A 19359-nucleotide genomic window follows, 5' to 3' on the forward strand; every position below is an offset into this window, starting at 1 on the left:
GCAAATCAAAACCACAGTGAGATACCATCTCACACCAGTTAGAATGGCGATCTTTAAAAAGTCAGGAAACAACAGATGCTGGCGAGGCTGTGGAGAAATAGGAACACTTTTACACAGTTGGCAGGAGTGTAAATTAGTTCAACCATCGTGGACGACAGTGTGGCAATTCCTCAAGGATCTAGAACCAGAAATACCATTTGACCTAGCAATCCCATTACTGGGTATATACCCAAAGGATTATGAATCATTCTACTATAAAGACACATGCACACATATGTTTATTGCAGCACTATTTGCAATAGGAAAGACTTGTAACCCATCCAAATGCCCATCAGTGATAGACTGGATTAAGAAAATGTGGCCCATATCCACCGTGGAATACTATGCAGTCACAAAAAAGAATGAGTTCATGTCCTTTGCAGGGATATGAATGAAGCTGGAAGCCATCATTCTGAGCAAACTAACACAGGAACAGAAAACCAAACACTGCATGTTCTCACTCATAAGTGGGAGTTGAAAAATGAGAACACATGGACATGGAGGACAACATCACACACCGGCACCTGTTGGGAGGTGGGGGGCAATGGGAGAGAAAGCATTAGGACAAATACCTAATGCATGTAGGGCTTAAGATCTACATGATGGGTTGATAGGTGCAGCAGACCACCATGGCACATGTATACCTATGTAACAAACCTGCGTTTTGCACATGTATCCCACAACTTGAAGTAAAATTAAAAAAAAAAAAAAGAAAAAGAAGTTCTGAGCTTTTCATTGTCAAAGCTGTCTATAATTATCTTTATTATTTTAGTGGTGTATATTGTGATTATAAAGTCAGAGGACAACTTTGGAACATCTTAAAGTATTAATTACTGACTCATAGTTTGAGGTTACCATTACATCTTCCTGGTGGATTCTGTGACAAATGAGAAATAAGACACATAAGTCAGATAGAAGGAGATAAAATGTTAACTTAGGCCGAGCACTGTGGCTCACGCCTATAATCTCAGCACTTTGGGAGGCTGAGGTGGAAGGATCTCTTGAGCTCAGTAGTTCAACACCAGCCTGGGCAACATAGTGAAACATCGTCTCTGCAAAAAATATAAAATAAAAATAGCCGGGTATGGTGGCACCCCTGAGCCTGAGATGGGAGGATCACTTGAAGATGGGAGATTGAGGCTACAGTGAGCTGTGATCATGCCACTACACTCCAGCCTGGGCAACAGAGTGAGACCCTGCTTCAAAAAAGTAACAAAAGGAACTCTTCTGTTTTTACCAACATATTTACCCATTGTTCTTCATTCCTTCTGTAGAATTAAGTTTATATCTAGTATAATTTCCTTTCAATCTAAAGCATTTATCTTATAGTTTATTGTAGCACAAATTTTCTGAAGACAAATTCTATCATTTTTATTTTGTCTTCATCTTTGAAGGACATTTTCAATGGGTATAGAAATCTAGGTTGAATTTTTTAACATTTAAAATATTCTATTATTTTCTGGCCACCATTATTTCTGATGAGAAATTATCCTTATCGTGATTTCCTTATATGTATTGTTTCTTTTTTTTTTCTTCTGGATGATTTAAAATTTTTTTCTGTGTTTGGTTTTCTGCTATCTGATGATGATATATCTAGATCTGGTTTCTTTTTATTTATTCTTCTTGGGGTTTGCTGAGCTTTTTTAATCTATTGGTTGATATATGTCGGTTTGGGAAATCGTTTTTCACCTCTGATATTATATTTTAAAAAATCTAATATTTTCATTTCACTCTTTTTTATACTTTCTCTCTGCTAAAATTTCCCTTCAATTCTAACATATTATCTACCCTTTTTAATTATTTGACATCTATATTATTATTAGAGTTGTTTTAAAGTCCTTGTTTGATAATTCCAATATCTGGGCCACTTCTGGGACTGGTGTATTGATTGTTTCCTCTTTTTATAATGAGTCATTTCTTCTGGCTTTTTTATATTTCACAGTAGTTTTTAATGTAATGTCAAATGTTGTATATAAAGAGAATGGAGCCTATGATAAATAATGTTTATGTCCACAAAAATACATGCCTCTTCTTTTGTCATGACATTAGTATAGTTCCGTTGGGTCTGGTCTTTGGCTTTTATTCCATACTTGAGCTGTATCTTATTCTTTTAAAATTTATATTAAGTTCACTACAGGACCCTGTGTTTTTTGAGAGCAAGATTAGGATCTTTGTTTTTGTATGGTTTGTAGTTTCTGCTTAGTTCTCCTGATACACCTTCAGAATTCCACATGCCTTGTTTACTTGTGCCTTAGGGAGGTATCTCTCTTAGTGCTTCTTTCTTTCTGCCAGACACAGATTGCCCTTCCTGGTACTCAGTTTAAGGTTTAGAGTACGCGTGAGATTTCTTTTCATTCTCCTGCTTCGCACTCAGACTTTATTCGTATCTATGGGCCTGCACTTCAGCGGGGGTCTTTCTCATCTCTCCAGCCCTGCTTCTTGTCATTCTCATGAACAATTGATCGACACCTGTGGAAAATAGATGGCAAGTGGGTGGGATCCCCTGTGTCTAGAGTTCTCAGTGATTCTAAACTATCATGCATCCCCCAACTGGGTCTTTTGACATTTTTTTAAAAGTGCAGTTATTTTCTTCTTATCAACTTTCTTCTCCTTATCCTACTCTGCCAAGAATTATAGCCACTATTCATTTCTTCTCTCCTATAAGAGACTTTTGACTTTTATAGTTTTTATTCATTGGATTCCCTTAGGAACTCTGCTCTGATGAATGTTGAAAAGCTTTGATAGATTACATGGCTCGTTGTTGCTACAATGGGATAGAATTCCCTTGCAATTTTCTACATCCTACGAGAAGAGGAAGTAATGAGCTACCATACGCACATACCATACATGTATGTATTGTACCATACATACATAAGCTACAAATCTTATGATTGATTTATACTAAATTTGACAATTCCCCTAGATAAAGTAGCTAGTAGTTGGCAGCTCATCACTGCTCTTGCATTTCTTAGTCTCTGATTCCCCTCTTGCCTTTATACATTACCTTTGTTTTTGAAGTAGTGATTCTTCTTTCTTTTATTTTTGTTGTTTTCTTAACTGTTTAGCCAAAATTATCCAAATTATTCTTAAAAAATTAGAGTAGCACATAATTTCTTAGGAGCTATACAAATCTACAAGTTTCTTTACTATAGCTGCTTAGTAGAAAAATAATGAGTTTTAACAACTTAGATGTAAATTAATATGTTTGTGTTTTTTTGTCTCGTTCATTGGTTTAAGAAAAAACACAGAATACTTTTTCCTAATATAACTTGATATATTATAGGACAGTCTCATTGGCTGGCAAGCTTCTATAGCTGCCAAGAGGCATGTATGTTTAATTTTAATACTGTGCATCTTCGGTCTCTAACTCTTATTTCAGCTCTCATTCTTCAGCGTAGGGTGTAACTGCAAATGACAGTGGCACCCTGATTTAACTAATGGGTGAAGGCTGAGTAGAATGTGGATAAGTGAGCCATTTGGGCAGCGAGGAGAGCAGTAAACCACACTTTTCTCATTAGTTGTCTCCCAGGCTAAAATTAAACAGAATAAAATACTGCCAAATTTTAGTGATCTATGGTGGATCTGGTCTGTGTCAACTCAATATCAAACTAATTACCCAGATATTTATATGTTAGAACTTGTGTGCTATTTTTAAAGGTTGGTATCTTGTGAATTGAGTATATGATGAAAATCTCTCTCTAAATTAAAGAGAACATTATCTCTAAATTGTAATTTCAACCAAATTGATGTTAAATCAATGAATTACCCTCTTTTATCATCTATAACATTCATAAATTTTAAGGCTGGCTGTAAGTCATGAGGTCATTTTTGGTATAATGTAATCATATAACTTACATAGGTTGGTGAAGTATTTTTGACTTCTTAATTATAATAAAATAAGACCTTCAAGTTTAATTTTCCATTTGAAAATATTTATTATATTTGTTTTCCGTTTTCTCTCTCTAAAATCTCAAATAAAATGGTGTCCCAATCACATGTTGAGAATTTGTTTGAAAATTCATTGAACACATTTAGTTTTAGACATATCTGAAAAGACTTCTGTAATAATTTGTACAATATGGAGGTTATCTGTAATTTCTTAACATACTTGCATCTTGTCCAGTTTGCATACATTTAAATTTATATGCCATTTTGTTTACTAGGTTTTGAAATTTTTTCATCATAATTAAAAAATATATAGTATATAATATGGCCTGTACTTAGATGCATAATCTAAAAGAACATAATCCTGAGTTATTTAAAAAATCAACTCAATATCTTTTTTCTTTCTTTACTGTTTTTTCAATGTAACATTAGGTATGTATAAAAATAGGTAACATATATGTAAGTATTGAATTAAAATTATATAATGAATATCATTTACTGTTGGCTGAGAAGTTGGTCATAAATTTATTTGCTTTTATAGATTCTTTCCTCAGGTGATCTGTCTTTTTGAGTACTTTTCTGATCTTCTCTTTATCTTCACTTGTTTACAACTTCTTTTTTTGCTTAGTGTAGATTTAATTATCCAGTTTAGGGTTTATTGGGCCTCCTAGATTTAAGGTTTACTATCTTTCAACATTTCTGTAAAATACTCAGCCATTACCTTTTTTTAAAACCATATTGCCTCTTCCCCATTCTCTATTATCTCTCTCGAGTCCAATAAGACATATGCTATGTCTTCTCACTCAGACCTCTCTATCTCTAACTTCATTTTAAAAGTTTCATTATTTTTCAATCTGGGCTTACATCCTAAACTATCTTGTTATGTATCTTCCATTTCCTTAATTCTCTCTTCAACTGCATCTAATGTGCTTTTTAACATGTTTAGTGAGTTTTGTACTTCAACAATTTGTCATTTCTATGATTTTCATTTTTCTTTAAAATCTACTTGTTGCTGATGCTTTCTCATAGTTTATCTTCATGATTTCATAAATGTGTTTTTAAACATTTTATACATTATCAGGGGAACCAGCCCCTGATAATTCAACGTAGGTTCTTTTCTATTTTCCCTAAGTGTCGGCTGGTCTTAGAAATAAAGGGAAAGGCTACAAAAGAGAGAAATATTAAAGCTGGGTGTCCGGGGGAGACATCACATGTTGGCAGCTTCTGTGATGCCCCCTGAGCTGTAAAACCAGCAAGTCTTTATTAGCAATTTTCAAAGGGGAGGGAGTGTATGAATAGGGTGTGGGTCACAGAGATCACATGGTTCAAGGGCAACAAAAGATCACAAGGCAGAAGGTCAGGGTGAGATCACAAGGTCAGGGTGAAACTAGAATTACTAATGAAATTCTATGTCCCGCTGTGCACTCATTGTCATTGATAAACATCTTAACAGGGTTCAAGAGGAGAGAACCAGTCTGACTAGAATTCGCCAGGCTGGAATTTCCTAATCCTAGCAAGCCTGGGGGCGCTGCAGGAGGCCAGGGCGTGTTTCATCCCTTACCTGCAACTGCATAAGGCAGACACCCCCAGAGCGGCCATTTTAGAGGCCCCCCCTTCCCAGAATGCATTCTTTTCCCAAGGCTGTTAATTATTAATATTCCTTACTGGGGAAATAATTCAGCGATATTCCTCTTACCCGTTTTCGGTAATAAGAGAAATATGGCTCTGTCCTGCCCGGCCCACAGGCAGCCAGACTTTAAGGCTATCTCTCTTGTTCCCTGAAAATCGCTGTTTTCCTGTTCTTAAGGTGCCCAGATTTCATTGTTCAAATACACATGCTTTACAAACAATTTGTGCAGTTAAAGCAATCATCACAGAGTCCCGAGGCGACATACATCCTCAGCTTATGAAGATGATGGGATTAAGAGATTAAAGTAAAGACAAGCATAGGAAATTATAAGAGTATTGATTGGGGAAGTGATAAATGTCCATGAAATCTTCACAATTTATGTTCAGAGATTGCAGTAAAGACAGGCGTAAGAAATTATAAAAGTATTAATTTGGAGAACTAACAAATGTCCATGAAATCTTCACAATTTATGTTCTTCCATCAGGGTTTCAGCAGGTCCTTCCATTTGGGGTCCCTGACTTCCCGCAACAATACATAGCTGTTTTATATTCTGTATTCTAATACCTTCAGTGCTTGAGGATCTAAATGTTTTATTCATTAATATTTTTGACTCTTATTAACAGTGGTTTGTTTTCTGCACTTCTTGGTGATTTTTTTGTTATGGGAAACATAAATGACAGATCATAATTTATGGGTGTCACATAACAATGAATTGGAGACTTTCTCAAAGTGACAACTTTTTTTCTGCTTTTTTCTCATGTCTAGAGCTAAGGTCCTCAACCTCTGGGCCACGGACCAGTTCCATTCCATGGCTTGTTATGAACTGGGCCACACAAAAGGAGGTGAGCAGCAGGCAAGCAAGCATTACCACCTGAGCTCTGCCTACTGTCAGATCATTGGCAGCATTAGATTCTCAAAGGAACGCAAACCCTATTATGAATTGTGCATACAAGGGATCTAGATTGTGCATGCTTTTATGAGAATTGAATTAATGCCTGATGATCTGAGGTGGAATGGTTTCATCCTGAAACCATTCCTCCACCCCCCAAATCCGTGGAAAAATTGTCTTCCACAAAACCAGTTCCTGGTGCCAAAAAGACTGGGGATTGTTGGTCTTCACAAGAAAGTCTAAGGCTCATCTATCTCTCTTTCCTGGTGTCCCAAGTTTCAGAATCCCAGTTACATTTTTTTTTTGGCAGATGGGAGGGGGGGCAACAGAACTTATTTTTTAATGTTTCCTTTTCTAGCTGTTACTAGTTTCACAAATTTTCAGGAATTATTTTGGTGTTTATTTCTGTATTTTAAAATAGCATAGCTTTTCTTGGTTTTTCCTGAATATTCATTTTGGAGCATTATTTATTGACTTCTTACAGTGGAAAATAATAATTGGCTATCTTTCACTTTCTCCAACCTTCATCACATGTTCTTATTTGCTCATACTCCCAATATTATTATATCCTAAATTTGATTGATTACATTGTTTATTCATTATTTCAGAATTTATATCATTCCATTTATTAACACTATTCACATCACAGTTGTGTTGTATCTTATGATTAGCTATTCTTTCCTTTACAACATTTGATTTCCTTGTATTTAATAATTGTGTTTTGTTGTTACTAAGCTTTCTGTGTACCTGTGACTAAGTCACTGTTGTAAGCCTTGGAATTCCCATCACTTTTCTCCTCAGTTAGATCTTTTGTCTTCTGAATCCAAAGTCTTCTTTCTTCGTGTAATTCACTTTTCTTTTGGTGAATGCTTTCTTTATTGTATTTTATGTGGTATTTATGTGATATTAGTTATAGAACAAATTACAGTTCAAGGGGCTCATTTGACAGAAAGAAATTCATAGTAATTTAAATCTAATTTTAATTTTATTTATCTACGTAGGATTTAGAAAGATCTTTTAACCCTTGAGATTGAATTATATATTCCTGAATTTAAATAAACCTTTTAAATTCTCTAAATCTTGTTCAGTTAATTGCTTTAAAATCAAAAGCTCTTAATAAACAATTTTTCATATTGGGGGAAAATTCTCTTTCTTACATAGTAACTTTTTTGGGAGAATGAGTTGTTATAAAATAAGAATACAGTGCAAATTAAATCTTACTGTATATATCATACTTCTTTATTCTTGTTAGTCTGTGGAGATGACAGTCTTTGCTGTAGTAGAGCTGCCAGAATTGTTTGAAAACTGGATATCATATTGGGAAAGTCCTATTTATTTCTCTTAATATAGTATTTTTATACCTTTATTCTGTGTATAAGTGATACTTGGGAAGTAGAAGAATTTAGGCCCTTATGAGAAATTTGCAATCTATGAAAGTAAGAAATATATGTTAAATTGTATATTACATATTAAATTGGATTTTCAGTTGACTTTAATTATGACTCCCATTTTGCAATCATCTTGTGTTTGTTTAGCTTTTCTGTGTCTTTCTTTTCTGACATCTGCTTGAGTGAATCATTGCTCAACAGTACACATATTGGTCCTTGGGAGGGCACATGCTTTTGTTGTCTGAGCATGCTGCCTAAGGATTTATACTGGTTCTGGGCCCATGGAAAAAATAGAACTACATGGTAGGATAGGAGTATACATGGCAAATTTTGGTTATTTGAAGATTCTGTGGAAAGCTTTGAAAAAAAGATAAATTTCTTTTTCTCTTACTTTTTCTCCTTCATCCTTTTATCTGTCTTTTTATATATCAGTTTTCATAGGGCTTGTTATTAATACTAATTTTCCCAATTTAAATAATCTATAACATTATAGAACAAATGTACTATTTTCAGTTATCCTGAGAACCAGCTATGGTTTATTCTGACATATACTTTTTGTAGCCCCCTACCATCAGGCAGATACTTTTTATTTCTTTTTTTTTTTTTTTTTTTAAAAAAAAAAGACTTTTATTTTAGGTTCAGGGATACAAGTGCCTGTTTATAATATAGGTAAGCTTGTGTCATGGGGATTTATTGTGCAGATTATATTACCACCCAGGTACTAAAAAATAAACCAATGGTTATTTTTATCTGATCCTCTCCCTTCTCCCACCCTTCACCCTCCACCCTCTGATAGGCCCCAATGTCTGTTTTTCTCCTCTATGTGTCCATGTGTTCTCATCATTTAGCTGCCACTAATAAGTGAGAACATGTGGTATTTTGTTTTCTGTTCCTGCATTAGTTTGCTAAGGATAATGGCCTCCAGCTTTATCCATGTTCCTGCAAAGGACATGATCTTGTTCTTTTTTATGGCTGCATAGTATTCCATGGTGTATATGTAACACATTTCCATCATCCAGTCTGCCATTGATGGGCATTTAGGTTGATTCCATGTCTTTGCTATTGTGAATAGTGCTGTGGGGAACATACGTTTGCATGTGTCTTTACGGTAGAATCATTTATATGGTTTTGGGTATATACCTTGTAATGGGGTGGCTGGGTTGAATTGCAGTTCTGTTTTTAGCTCTTTGAGGAATCGCCACACTGTTTTCCACAATGGTTGAACTAATTTACACTTCCACCAACAGTGTATAAGTATTGCCTTTTCACCACAATCTCGCCAACATCTGTTATTTTTTGACGTTTTAATAATAGCTGTTCTATCTGGTGTGAGATGGCATCTCATTGTGGTTTTGATTTGCATTTCTCTAATGATCAATGATGTTGAGTTTTTTTTCATATGCTTGTTGGCCATATGTATATCTTCTTTTGAAAATTGTCTGTTCATGTCCTTTGCCCACTTTTTAATGGACTTGCTTTTTTTTTTCTTGTAGATTTCTTTATGTTCCTTATAGATGCTGGATATTAGATCTTGGTCAGATGCAGAGTTTGCAAAAATTTTCTCCCATTCTGGCATTTTCTCCCATGCCATTCCCATTATGGCATTGTCATCATGAAATCTTTGCCTGTTCCTGTGTCCAGAATGGTTATCTACATTGTCTCCTAGGACTTTTATAGTTTTGAGTTTTTGTTTAAGTCCTTGATCCATCTTGGGTTGATTTTTGTATATGGTCTAAGGAAGAGGTCCAGTTTTAATTATTTGCTTACGGGTAGCCAATTCCAGCACCATTTATTGCGTAGGGAATCCTTTTCCCCATTGCCTGTTTTTTTCAGGTTTGTTGAAGTTAAGATAGTTGTAGGTGTGTGGTCTTTTTTCTTGGCTGTCTATTCTGTTCCATTGGTTTATGTGTCTGCTTTTGTAAAGGTGTCATGCTGTTTTGGTTACTATAGTCTTGTAGTATAGATTGAAATTGGGTAATGTGATGCCTCCAGCTTTGTTCTTTTAGCTTAGGATTGCCTTGACTACTCAAGCTCTTTTTTCATTTCATATTAATTTTAAAATAGTTTTTTCTAGTTCTGTGAAGAGTGTCATTGGTAGTTTGATAGGAACAGCATTGAATCTGTAAATTGCTTTGGACAGAATGGCCCTTTTAATGATATTGATTCTTCCTATCCATGAGCATGGAATGTTTTTCCATTTGTTTCTGTCATCTCTTTGAGCATGTTTTATAGTTCTCATTGTAGGGATCTTTCACCTCCCTGGTTAACTGTCTTCCTAAGAATTTGATTCTTTTTTTGGCAAATGTGAATGGATTGCATTCCTGATTTGGCTCTCAACTTGACAGTTGTTAGTGTATAGGAATGCTAATGATTTTTGTATGTTGAATTTGTATCCTAAGACTTCACTGAAGTTCCTTATCAGCTTAAGGAGTTTTTAGGCCAAAACTATGGTATTTTCTAGATACATATTTTCATGTTGTCTGCAAAGATAGTTTGGCTTTCTCTCTTCCTATCTGGATAGCCTTTATTTCTTTCTCTTTCCTGATTGCTCTGGCCAGGATTTCCAGTACTGTGTCTGATAGCAGTGGTGAGAGAGGGCATCTTGTTTTGTGCCAGTTTTCAAGGGGAATGCATCAGCTTTTCCCCATTCAGTATGATGGCATATTTCCTATATGCTACGTGTTTGGCTGATAACAAAATTGACAAATATCCCTTCCCTTATGTTTCATATATCCTAATGGAGCTAATAATATTTGTATTAAAATATACGTACAATTACAGAAACTTATTTACAGATGTATATAACCCGCACATAAATTGAGAATTGTATACTCTGCTTTAGGTAAGTTCTATTCGAACTACTTTTCATCAGAAAGGGACAAAAATAGGTTAGTTAGTTGGTTGGAATTGCAGCCTGTTACACTTCCGCTTTGTGTTTTATGTCAGAATGTTGGCCTGCATTTAATCTAGGCTGCCCTTTCTCTTTGCTTTTGAACATTAAAAGTTGTAATTTTTAATGATTTTTTGAATGATTATAATACCTTCTTTCAAATCATGAATCAATTTTTTAATATAATGAAAAAGTTATTTAGGAATATTTTACCTAAAGTATTCCATTTTCAGGGCCAATATAAAAATTGTTCTTTGCCTAAAAAGTTGAGCTTATTATTATATTTTATGGACAAATGTACTTTTAATGAGATGTAATTCACTTTCCTTACAATTATTTTATATTGTGTGATTCAATGTTTTATAGTATATTCACCAGGTTGTACAATAATTTTCTAATTTCAGAATATTTTTATCACTCTCAAACCACATAGCTCTTAGCAGTTATTTCTACTCTCCCCTCTCACAGGCCCTGGTAACCACAAATCTACTTTTTGTCTCTATGTGTTTGCCTTTTCTGGCAATTTCATATAAGTGGAATTCTAAAATATACGTTTTCTTTGTCAGGCTTATTTCACTTAATATAATGTTTTCGAGATTCATCAGTGCTGTAGCATGTATCAGTACTTCATTTCTTTTTATGGATAAATACTTTTCCATTGTATGGAAATACCACATTTTGTTTATTCATCAACTCATCGAAATTTATATTGATTTCACTTTTTGGCTGTTACGAATTATGCTGATATGAGCATTTGAATACAAGTTTTTGTGTGGGCATAAGTTTTCGGTGCCCACATTTCCTCAAAAAGACATATAGTTACAGTATGACCCAGTTATGCCATAGTATTTTCCGAAGTGGGTGTACCAGTTTACATTCCTACCAGCAATGTATCAGGGTTTGCATTCCTCCACATCCTTTCCAACGCTTGTTACTGTTTGTCTGTTATGTCATAGCTATCCTACATGGTGTAAAGTGACAAATAGCTTATTGTTTTTTATGAGGACTTATGTAACAGTTTAAAAATCTTGTCTTTTAGGTGCTGTACTTCTTTGCAGTATACAAGGACTAGCAGTTAATATTGACCCAATCTTATATACGTGGCTCATCTATCAGCCTCAGAAACGAACAAGTAGACATATGCAACAGGTAAGAGATTTTTAAATAATTTTTTCTCTTAACAAATATTTTTCTTATTCATTTAGTAGAATTATATATGTCTTTTGATGGATTCTTTTTAAACAAGTGTACTAGATTTCCTTTGTCTCTCCACCTTACCCCTTTCAAACAATTCCGTTCCCTTATTTTTGTATGAGAAATTGCATGTCAGTATAAAGTTTCTTTGATTATTAAAGGGCCTTTCTGTACAATGGCTTACAAAACAGAAACTAGTTTAGGAGTCCTATTTCACCAGTCTTCATTCTTTCATAGTGTCTACATGTCCATTCTCATGGTGTGCAATACATAAGAATTGCTCAGTAAATGAATGTTGGCTTGTTTGTTTTGTTTTGAGACACAGTTTCACTCTGCCTCCCAGGCTGAAGTGCAGTGGCATGATCTCGGCCCACTCCCTGGTTCAAGTGATTCTCTCGGGACTACCTCCCGAGTTCAAGTGATTCTTGTGCCTCAGCCTCCCAAGTAGCTGGGATTACAGGCATGTGCCACCATGCCCAGCTAATTTTTGTATTTTTAGTAGAGACAGGGTTTCACCTGTTGGCCAGGCTGGTCTTGAACTCCTGACCTCAAGTGATGTACCCACCTCAGCCTCCCAAAATGCTGGGATTGCAGGTATGAGCCACAGCGTCTGACCAGCTTTTATTTTTATCTCTACATTTCCTTGTCATATTTAGGTTTTTTCAACAAACATGCATTGAATACCTAATCCTGGGATTGGGATGGTTGGTGCAAAAAAGGTTGGAATATGTGTTTGTTTAAAAAGGTATAAATTAGAAAGTAGTAAGTAGGCAATTATAGTTTCTAGAATACTTAAACATAATTCTGACAGTTTTATTATTTTCATTTTAAAGATGAAGAAACTGATGCTTATTGAGATTCATTTATGTATAGTCACACAGCTTTAAGTAAATGACAGAACTAAGAATTTTTGAGGCCAAATTCGTGCTTTATTGAATTATAATTTCCCATCAACTTAAGTATAATTTTGCAATATCCTATTTGGAATAGTTTTGTATCGTTTTTCTGAAGTAACTTCAAGCTAGTTGATGGGAGAAGAATACACAATTTTATAATTATGTAAGAATTAAAAAGTTTAACAAAAAAGTACTATCTAAGGAACACCTTTTAAAGGTTTTTCTTCACTTTGTCCTAATTTTATTTGAAACTTCTGCCATACCTGTCCCCATTTTTCCTTTTAATGAGTAGTTACAGAATATAAGGCAGTATGCTATACACCATGGCCACAGAAATAAAAGTCATAGGTGAGAGTATCCCTCCCTCTGAGAGTATTTAGTGTATTTGAGAATCTTAAGGGATATAGTAATGCCATTTTTAGTAATTAACTATGTAGATGTATGTCCAGGATTATGTGAAAACAAGAGGAATAGTTCTCACAACCAGGGTAGTGTGTGAAAAGGAGGAATTAACAACTAAGCTCAGTATTCTAGGAGTGAGACAGACAGAGAAGGTTGTTTTAGACTGAACTGTTTGAGCAAAGGCAAAGAAGATGCAAAAGCATGACAAGAAAGAGACTTCAGTGGTTCCAGAATGGAGTCAAGTGTTCTTGTAGAGACTAGGAGAAATTGGAAATCAATTTCTGAAAAAAAAATTTTGAATTTGTAGTCCTAGGTATTTGAGACTTCATTTTGAAGGGTAAAGAGGAGCTATAGGAAATTGGTATAAACAGAGCTGGATTTTAGAAAGTTTATTCTAGCAGAATATAGAGAATGGGTGATACAGAAGTTAGACTAATGGCAGTAACCAGTTGGGAAAAATTTTCATTGTAAATTCTTGATTGGTTATTCTCTAAGTAATACAATTATTTCCAGTGTACCATAGATATCCCTGAAGATCAAGTAGAGTGTTCTAGCAGCTTAAGTAAATTAGACATTCATTTAATTGATACCAAGCATATTAAAATATTTTGATTTTTAACTTTTTAAAAAATTATAACTTTTAAAATGAATATACAATCACGTGCCCCTTAATGACGGGGATACATTCTGAGAAATGCATCATTAGGCAATTTTGTTGTTGTGCAAACATCATAGAGTGTACTTATACAAACCTAGATGGTATGGCCTGCTAGACATCTGGGCTATAATCCGTCTCTGGTATAGCCTATTGCTCCTAGGGTACAAACCTGTACAGAGTATTACTGTACTGAATACCTTAGGCAATTGTAACACAAAGGTAAGTATTTGTATATCTAAACATAGAAAAGGTATAGTAAAAATATGCCATTATAATCTTATGGAACCATCATCGTGTATGCAATCCATTGTTGACTGAAACATTGTTATGTGGCACATAATTATAGGTATATTTTTCGAATTCAGAAATAATGGCCTTATTTAGAAGCTAAACTACTTGCAATACCAATACTTTGGGAGGCAAGGTGGGAGAATTGCTTGAGCCCAGGAGTTCAAGACCAGCCTGGGGAACATAGCGAGACTCTGTCTTTACAGAAAATAAAAATTAGCTCTGCGTGGTGGTGCAGGCCTATAGTCCCATTTACACTGGAGGCTAAAGCAGGAGGATTGTTTGTGCCTGGGAGGTGGAGCCTGCAGTGAACAATGATCACACCACTGTACTCCAGCCTGGGCAAAAGGGCGAGACCCCATCTCTAAAAATAATAAGAATAAAAGGTAAACTAACAAATACCATAACCCCACTCATTCAGAGTTACAAATAATGTTGGAGTATATGTCTCCATACCTAAATCTTTGCATTCATCTTTATTGACTTGGAATATATTTTTACAAGTGTAATTAGTAGCACTAGGCAAGTATTTTGCATTTTAGAAACATATTTTAAGACTTTTGTTGTATCACCAAATTGCTTCCAAAATGGGTATACAATTTGCATTTTCTTTTTCCTTTTTCTTTTTTTTCCACACAGGTTCTTGCTCTGTTGCCCAGGCTGAAGTGCAGTGCTGTGATCACAGGTCACTGCAGCCTTAACTTCATGGGCTCAAGTGATCCTCTTTTCTAAGCCTCCTGAGTAGCAGGGACCACAGGCACCCACCACCATGCCTGGCTAATTAAAAAACAATTTTTTTTGTAGAGGTGGTGTCTCACTATATTGCCCCGGCTCGTCTAAAACTCCTAGGCTCAAGTCATCTACCCACCTAAGCCTCCCAAAGTGCTGAGATTACAGGCATGAACCCCATGTCCAGCCCAGTTTACATTTTGAACAGCAATTGATAGCATTGTTATTTTACTACAGTTTGGCATACTTAAAAATATACTTTAAAAAATGTTCTTAATCTACTATTTTACTCTTGAATGTTCCCGCTGCCCCACCCCACCATGGAAAATTGAGAGAATTGCATAGTTGAGCCATATGTTTCCATACCCAGGTTCAATATTTATTAAGTCATGACCACTCATCCTTTTAAAATCTGTTAGGTGAAAAAAAAAATGCCGATATACAAGTATTGGTGAAAATGTAGAGAATGATTACTATTGTTGTGAGTGAAAATTTGATAAATTTGTCAGTATCTAATAAAATTGAAAATTAGCCAACTTATAACCCCAAACTTCTACTTCTTGATGTAGGTATGCTCTTAGAGTGAAATTCATAAAAGTAAGGAATACTGTGTAAGACTGCTGTTGCGTAATCATTACAATAATGTGAAAATTTGAAAACCTAAATGAAAATTTGTAAGAAGGTTGATAAAGTGTGAAATATTCACATGATATAACATTTATTAAAAATTATACAATAGACCTTAGTATGGATGTCTCAAAAATTATAGATGATGCAAAAGCAATTTCCCAATGATGTATGCAATATGAGGGCACTTATATATATTTTTCTAAAACTGCCCTTAATGTGTGTCTGTAAGTGAATGCAGGTGTAAAAATTAAGTTGAAGGATTTGTACTAATATCATAATAATGGTTGACTCTGGGAGGAAAGGGCAGTAGGTTGGCACTCAAAGGGGATTTTAGTTTTATCTATAATACTTTTTTTAAAAAAGCAAATATGATAAACTGTTAATAGCCATTAATTATTGGTCATAATAGGTATGTTGTATTCTTTGTAACCCTCTAGTATTTTTTTAATTTGTTAAATTAATAATTAGTGAAAGATGGTTACGTTTTATAGGATGCAGCTATGAAAAGCTTTAGGTATTTTGGGATTATGGGACATTTTTGGGTTAAAGATAGAACAGATCTGAGACTAGATTGCAACTGAAATTTGAGGAGAGCTACAGTACCAGAAGGAAAAAGAATATAAGCAGGGTAATACGAGGTTGTTAAAAATAAATACTACTTATTTTGATGTTTTTGACCAAGGTAGCCATATTTCTAGAATAGTGGAGGAAATCACTGGTCTTACTCCTTATTTGGTATCACTTAATGCCTGACATGCAGCATCTTTATTAGCAGTCATTCAACAAATATAGGTATTTTGTATACAGCTGTGTACAAGGCATACAAGAGCCTTACTCTTGTGTTAGAAAGTGGTTTTGTTTGGCCTTGGCCTTTTAATTCTTGCCTGTGTGAAAATACACTCAGAGTTGACTGGGCGCAGTGGCTCACGCCTATAATCCCAGCACTTTGGGAAGCTGAGGCAGGTGGATCATGAGGTCAGGAGTTAAAGATCAGCCTGGCCAAGATGGTGAAACCCTATCTCTAATAAAATTACAAACATTAGCTGGGCGCAGTGGCAGGTGCCTGTAATCCCAGCTACTAGGGAGGCTGAGGCAGGAGAATCGCTTGAACCCGGAGGGCAGATGTTGCAGTGAACCAAGATTGCACCACTGCACTCCAGCCTGGGTGACAGAGCGAGACTCTGTCTCAAAAAGAAAAAAAAAAGATACACTCAGAGCTTTAGCTGCCCAAAGGTATTTTTTGTTTGTTGTTTAGTATTGCCAGTACCATGAAAATTTATTGGATCTATAAAATTTTATGTGGATTTATAAAACTTTGTGCTTTCATTAGTTGCATCTTTCAGCTATTGTGCTTGAATTTACACTGTATAGCACATAAATTTTCTCTAGTTACTTATTATATAGTTGACCCTAGAAACAATGCAAGGGCTAGGGACACCAACTCCCTGCTTGCTCAAAAACCCGTGTATACCTTTTGAGTCCCCCCAAACTTAGCCTACTGCTGATCAGAGACCTTAATGATAACATAAATAGTTAATTAACACATATTTTATATATTATATGTGCTATATATGTTATTCTTACAATAAAGTAGAGAAAAGAAAATGTTATTAAGAAAACCATAAGGAAGACAAAATACTATATAGGACGAAAGTAGATCATTCTTGAAGGTCTTCATGTTGAATAGTAGACTGAGGAGGAGGAAGAGGAGGGGTTCGTCTTGTCTCAGAAGTGGCAGAGGTGGAAGAAAATCCACATGTAAGTGAACTTATGTGGTTCAAACTTATATTATTCAAGGGCCAAGTGTATATTAATTTTAATCCTGAACTTGGTTGTACCTTTTTAGAGTTTGGATTGTATTCCAGGAATATAAATGGACAAAAATTCAAAGGATTATGGAGTCACTAAATATTAGAGTATAAGAGGTTTTCCAGTCCACCCCCCCTCCTTATTTTTTAGATGAGGAAATTTAAATGCATCAAAACTTAACAATATAAGGAGCATATCTCATCTAGGTCTTAAAATGGTTTCCAATTTAGATTTGTGTATTATCAGTTTGACTAAATACCAAATATAAAAGCAGGCACTCTATGTTATGATGCTTTCGATAATTTATTTAATCTTTTCTCATTTTGAATTTTTTTTTTTTTTGAGATGGAGTCTCACTCTGTTGCCCAGGCTGTAGTGCAGTGGCACGATCTCGGCTCACTGCAAGCTCTGCCTCCTGGGTTCAAGCCATTCTCCTGCCTCAGCCTCCCGAGTAGCTGGGACTACAGGCACCCGCCACCATGCCTGGCTGATTTTTTGTTTTTGTATTTTTAGTAGAGACGGGGTTTCACCGTGTTAGCCAGGATGGTCTCGATCTCCTGACCTCGTGATCCGTCCGCCTCAGCCTCCCAAGTGCTGGGATTACAGGCGTGAGCCACCGCGCCCAGCCTCTAATTTCTTTTCCTTTTTTTTACTCAGTGTGACTAGCAACTTGTAAAATAATATGCCCTTTTCCATGTTTCAGAACATGATTGATTTTATTACATAGTTATATAATAAACATGTTTTCATTGAAATACTTTTTTATAATGTACATTATATTGAGTATTTTAAGTTGGGTGAGGCTTAAGGTTGGATCTGTAAAACTTTGGTTGTGGTACTGAAGATAACCTTAGACTACACTGCAGCCTGACCAACCGCCGCCAGATTCACCATCTGATACAGCTGTGTTACAGTTATCATCTGTTGTTTCCAAAGCTAAAATTTCCTTCTCAAACTGTGGCTAAAACCCAACGTTTGATGATTGTTTTCCACCCACTTCAGCATTTATCTTTGATCCTGTGGCAAACTTAAAACTTTTTTTGCCAATAATATGACAAAATTGTATTGGGCATCATCATCAGTAACATCAGACTTTATTTCAGTGAATAAAGATGAAACAGCTGCTTTATTGTCCAGCTCAGCCCTCATGCATTCAATAGAGGATCATAATATTTTCCAGCTTTCTCTAACTAGTTATTTTTCTGTGCTTTCTGAATATGCTAAGGATATCTTTTGTCAGACAAAATATAGAGATTTTCAGTATTCTTCAAAAAAGTTGGACTATCCATATTAACATGTACATAATCAGTTTGTAAAAGTATGTTTCTAAAAACATAAGGATTTTTTTTAAGGATCCATTTTATAAGGATAACTTTATAAGGATACTTTTCCATTTTTTGAAAACATAATTTTCAAAGTGAATTTTAATTTTAACTTGCTCTTTCCATATTATTTTAATACTTCTTACTAAAACTTACATTTTCTGGGTACTTACAGGCTCTTTGGTTTTCACTCAGAATTTTAATTTAAAATTTAAGTGGATAAGCATTGCTCTGTGTGTGCATGTGTGTGTGTGTCTGTGTGTGTGTGAGAGAGAGAGAGAAAAAAAAGCGGGGCTGTGGGGACAGATGAGGGAGGGAGAGATTGATTGATTTACAATAATGAAGTCTCAGCCCCAACTTGTGAAGGACTGTCCTCAGTATTGCCATGTTTAACCTTTGCTGCTTAAGAAATAGTGAAAAACTAAAAACTAAAAAGTTTTTCATTTTGTCTCTTTCCAGCAGCCTGTGGTAGCTGTTCCTCTTGTTATGCCAGTTTGTAGAAGGAAAGAGGATGAGGTGTCTATTGGAAGTGCACCCTTGGCAAAGCAGCAATCATATCAGGCCTCTGAATATGCCAGCAGCCCTGTAAAAACAAAAACGGTAACAGGTATGTGTCAAGTACTGTAAAGGGACTATGATTGTACTCTACTTCTAAGCTAGCAAGTTAGCATCCACAATTTCATGGATGCTGGCCAAAGACATGAGACTCA

At 35.3% G+C, this 19359-nt stretch overlaps 1 protein-coding gene across 18 annotated transcripts in view; it reads left to right on the top strand.

Annotated features, from left to right (window-relative positions):
• Positions 1–19359, top strand: part of VPS13B (vacuolar protein sorting 13 homolog B) — an 861798-nt gene that overhangs the window by 354595 nt on the left and 487844 nt on the right. For 16 of the 18 annotated variants that reach the window (XM_054657406.2, XM_063816458.1, XM_024345440.3 and 13 more), the window contains 2 exons: positions 11761–11870; positions 19109–19256. In XM_054657406.2, the coding sequence (XP_054513381.1) occupies positions 11761–11870; positions 19109–19256 (258 nt within the window). The remainder of the gene's footprint in view (positions 1–11760; positions 11871–19108; positions 19257–19359) is intronic. The other 2 variants (XM_054657408.2, XM_024345442.3) reach the window with 1 other exon arrangement.

Source organism: Pan troglodytes, chromosome 7, assembly GCF_028858775.2.
Source record: "Pan troglodytes isolate AG18354 chromosome 7, NHGRI_mPanTro3-v2.0_pri, whole genome shotgun sequence".
Taxonomy (NCBI): domain Eukaryota; kingdom Metazoa; phylum Chordata; class Mammalia; order Primates; family Hominidae; genus Pan; species Pan troglodytes.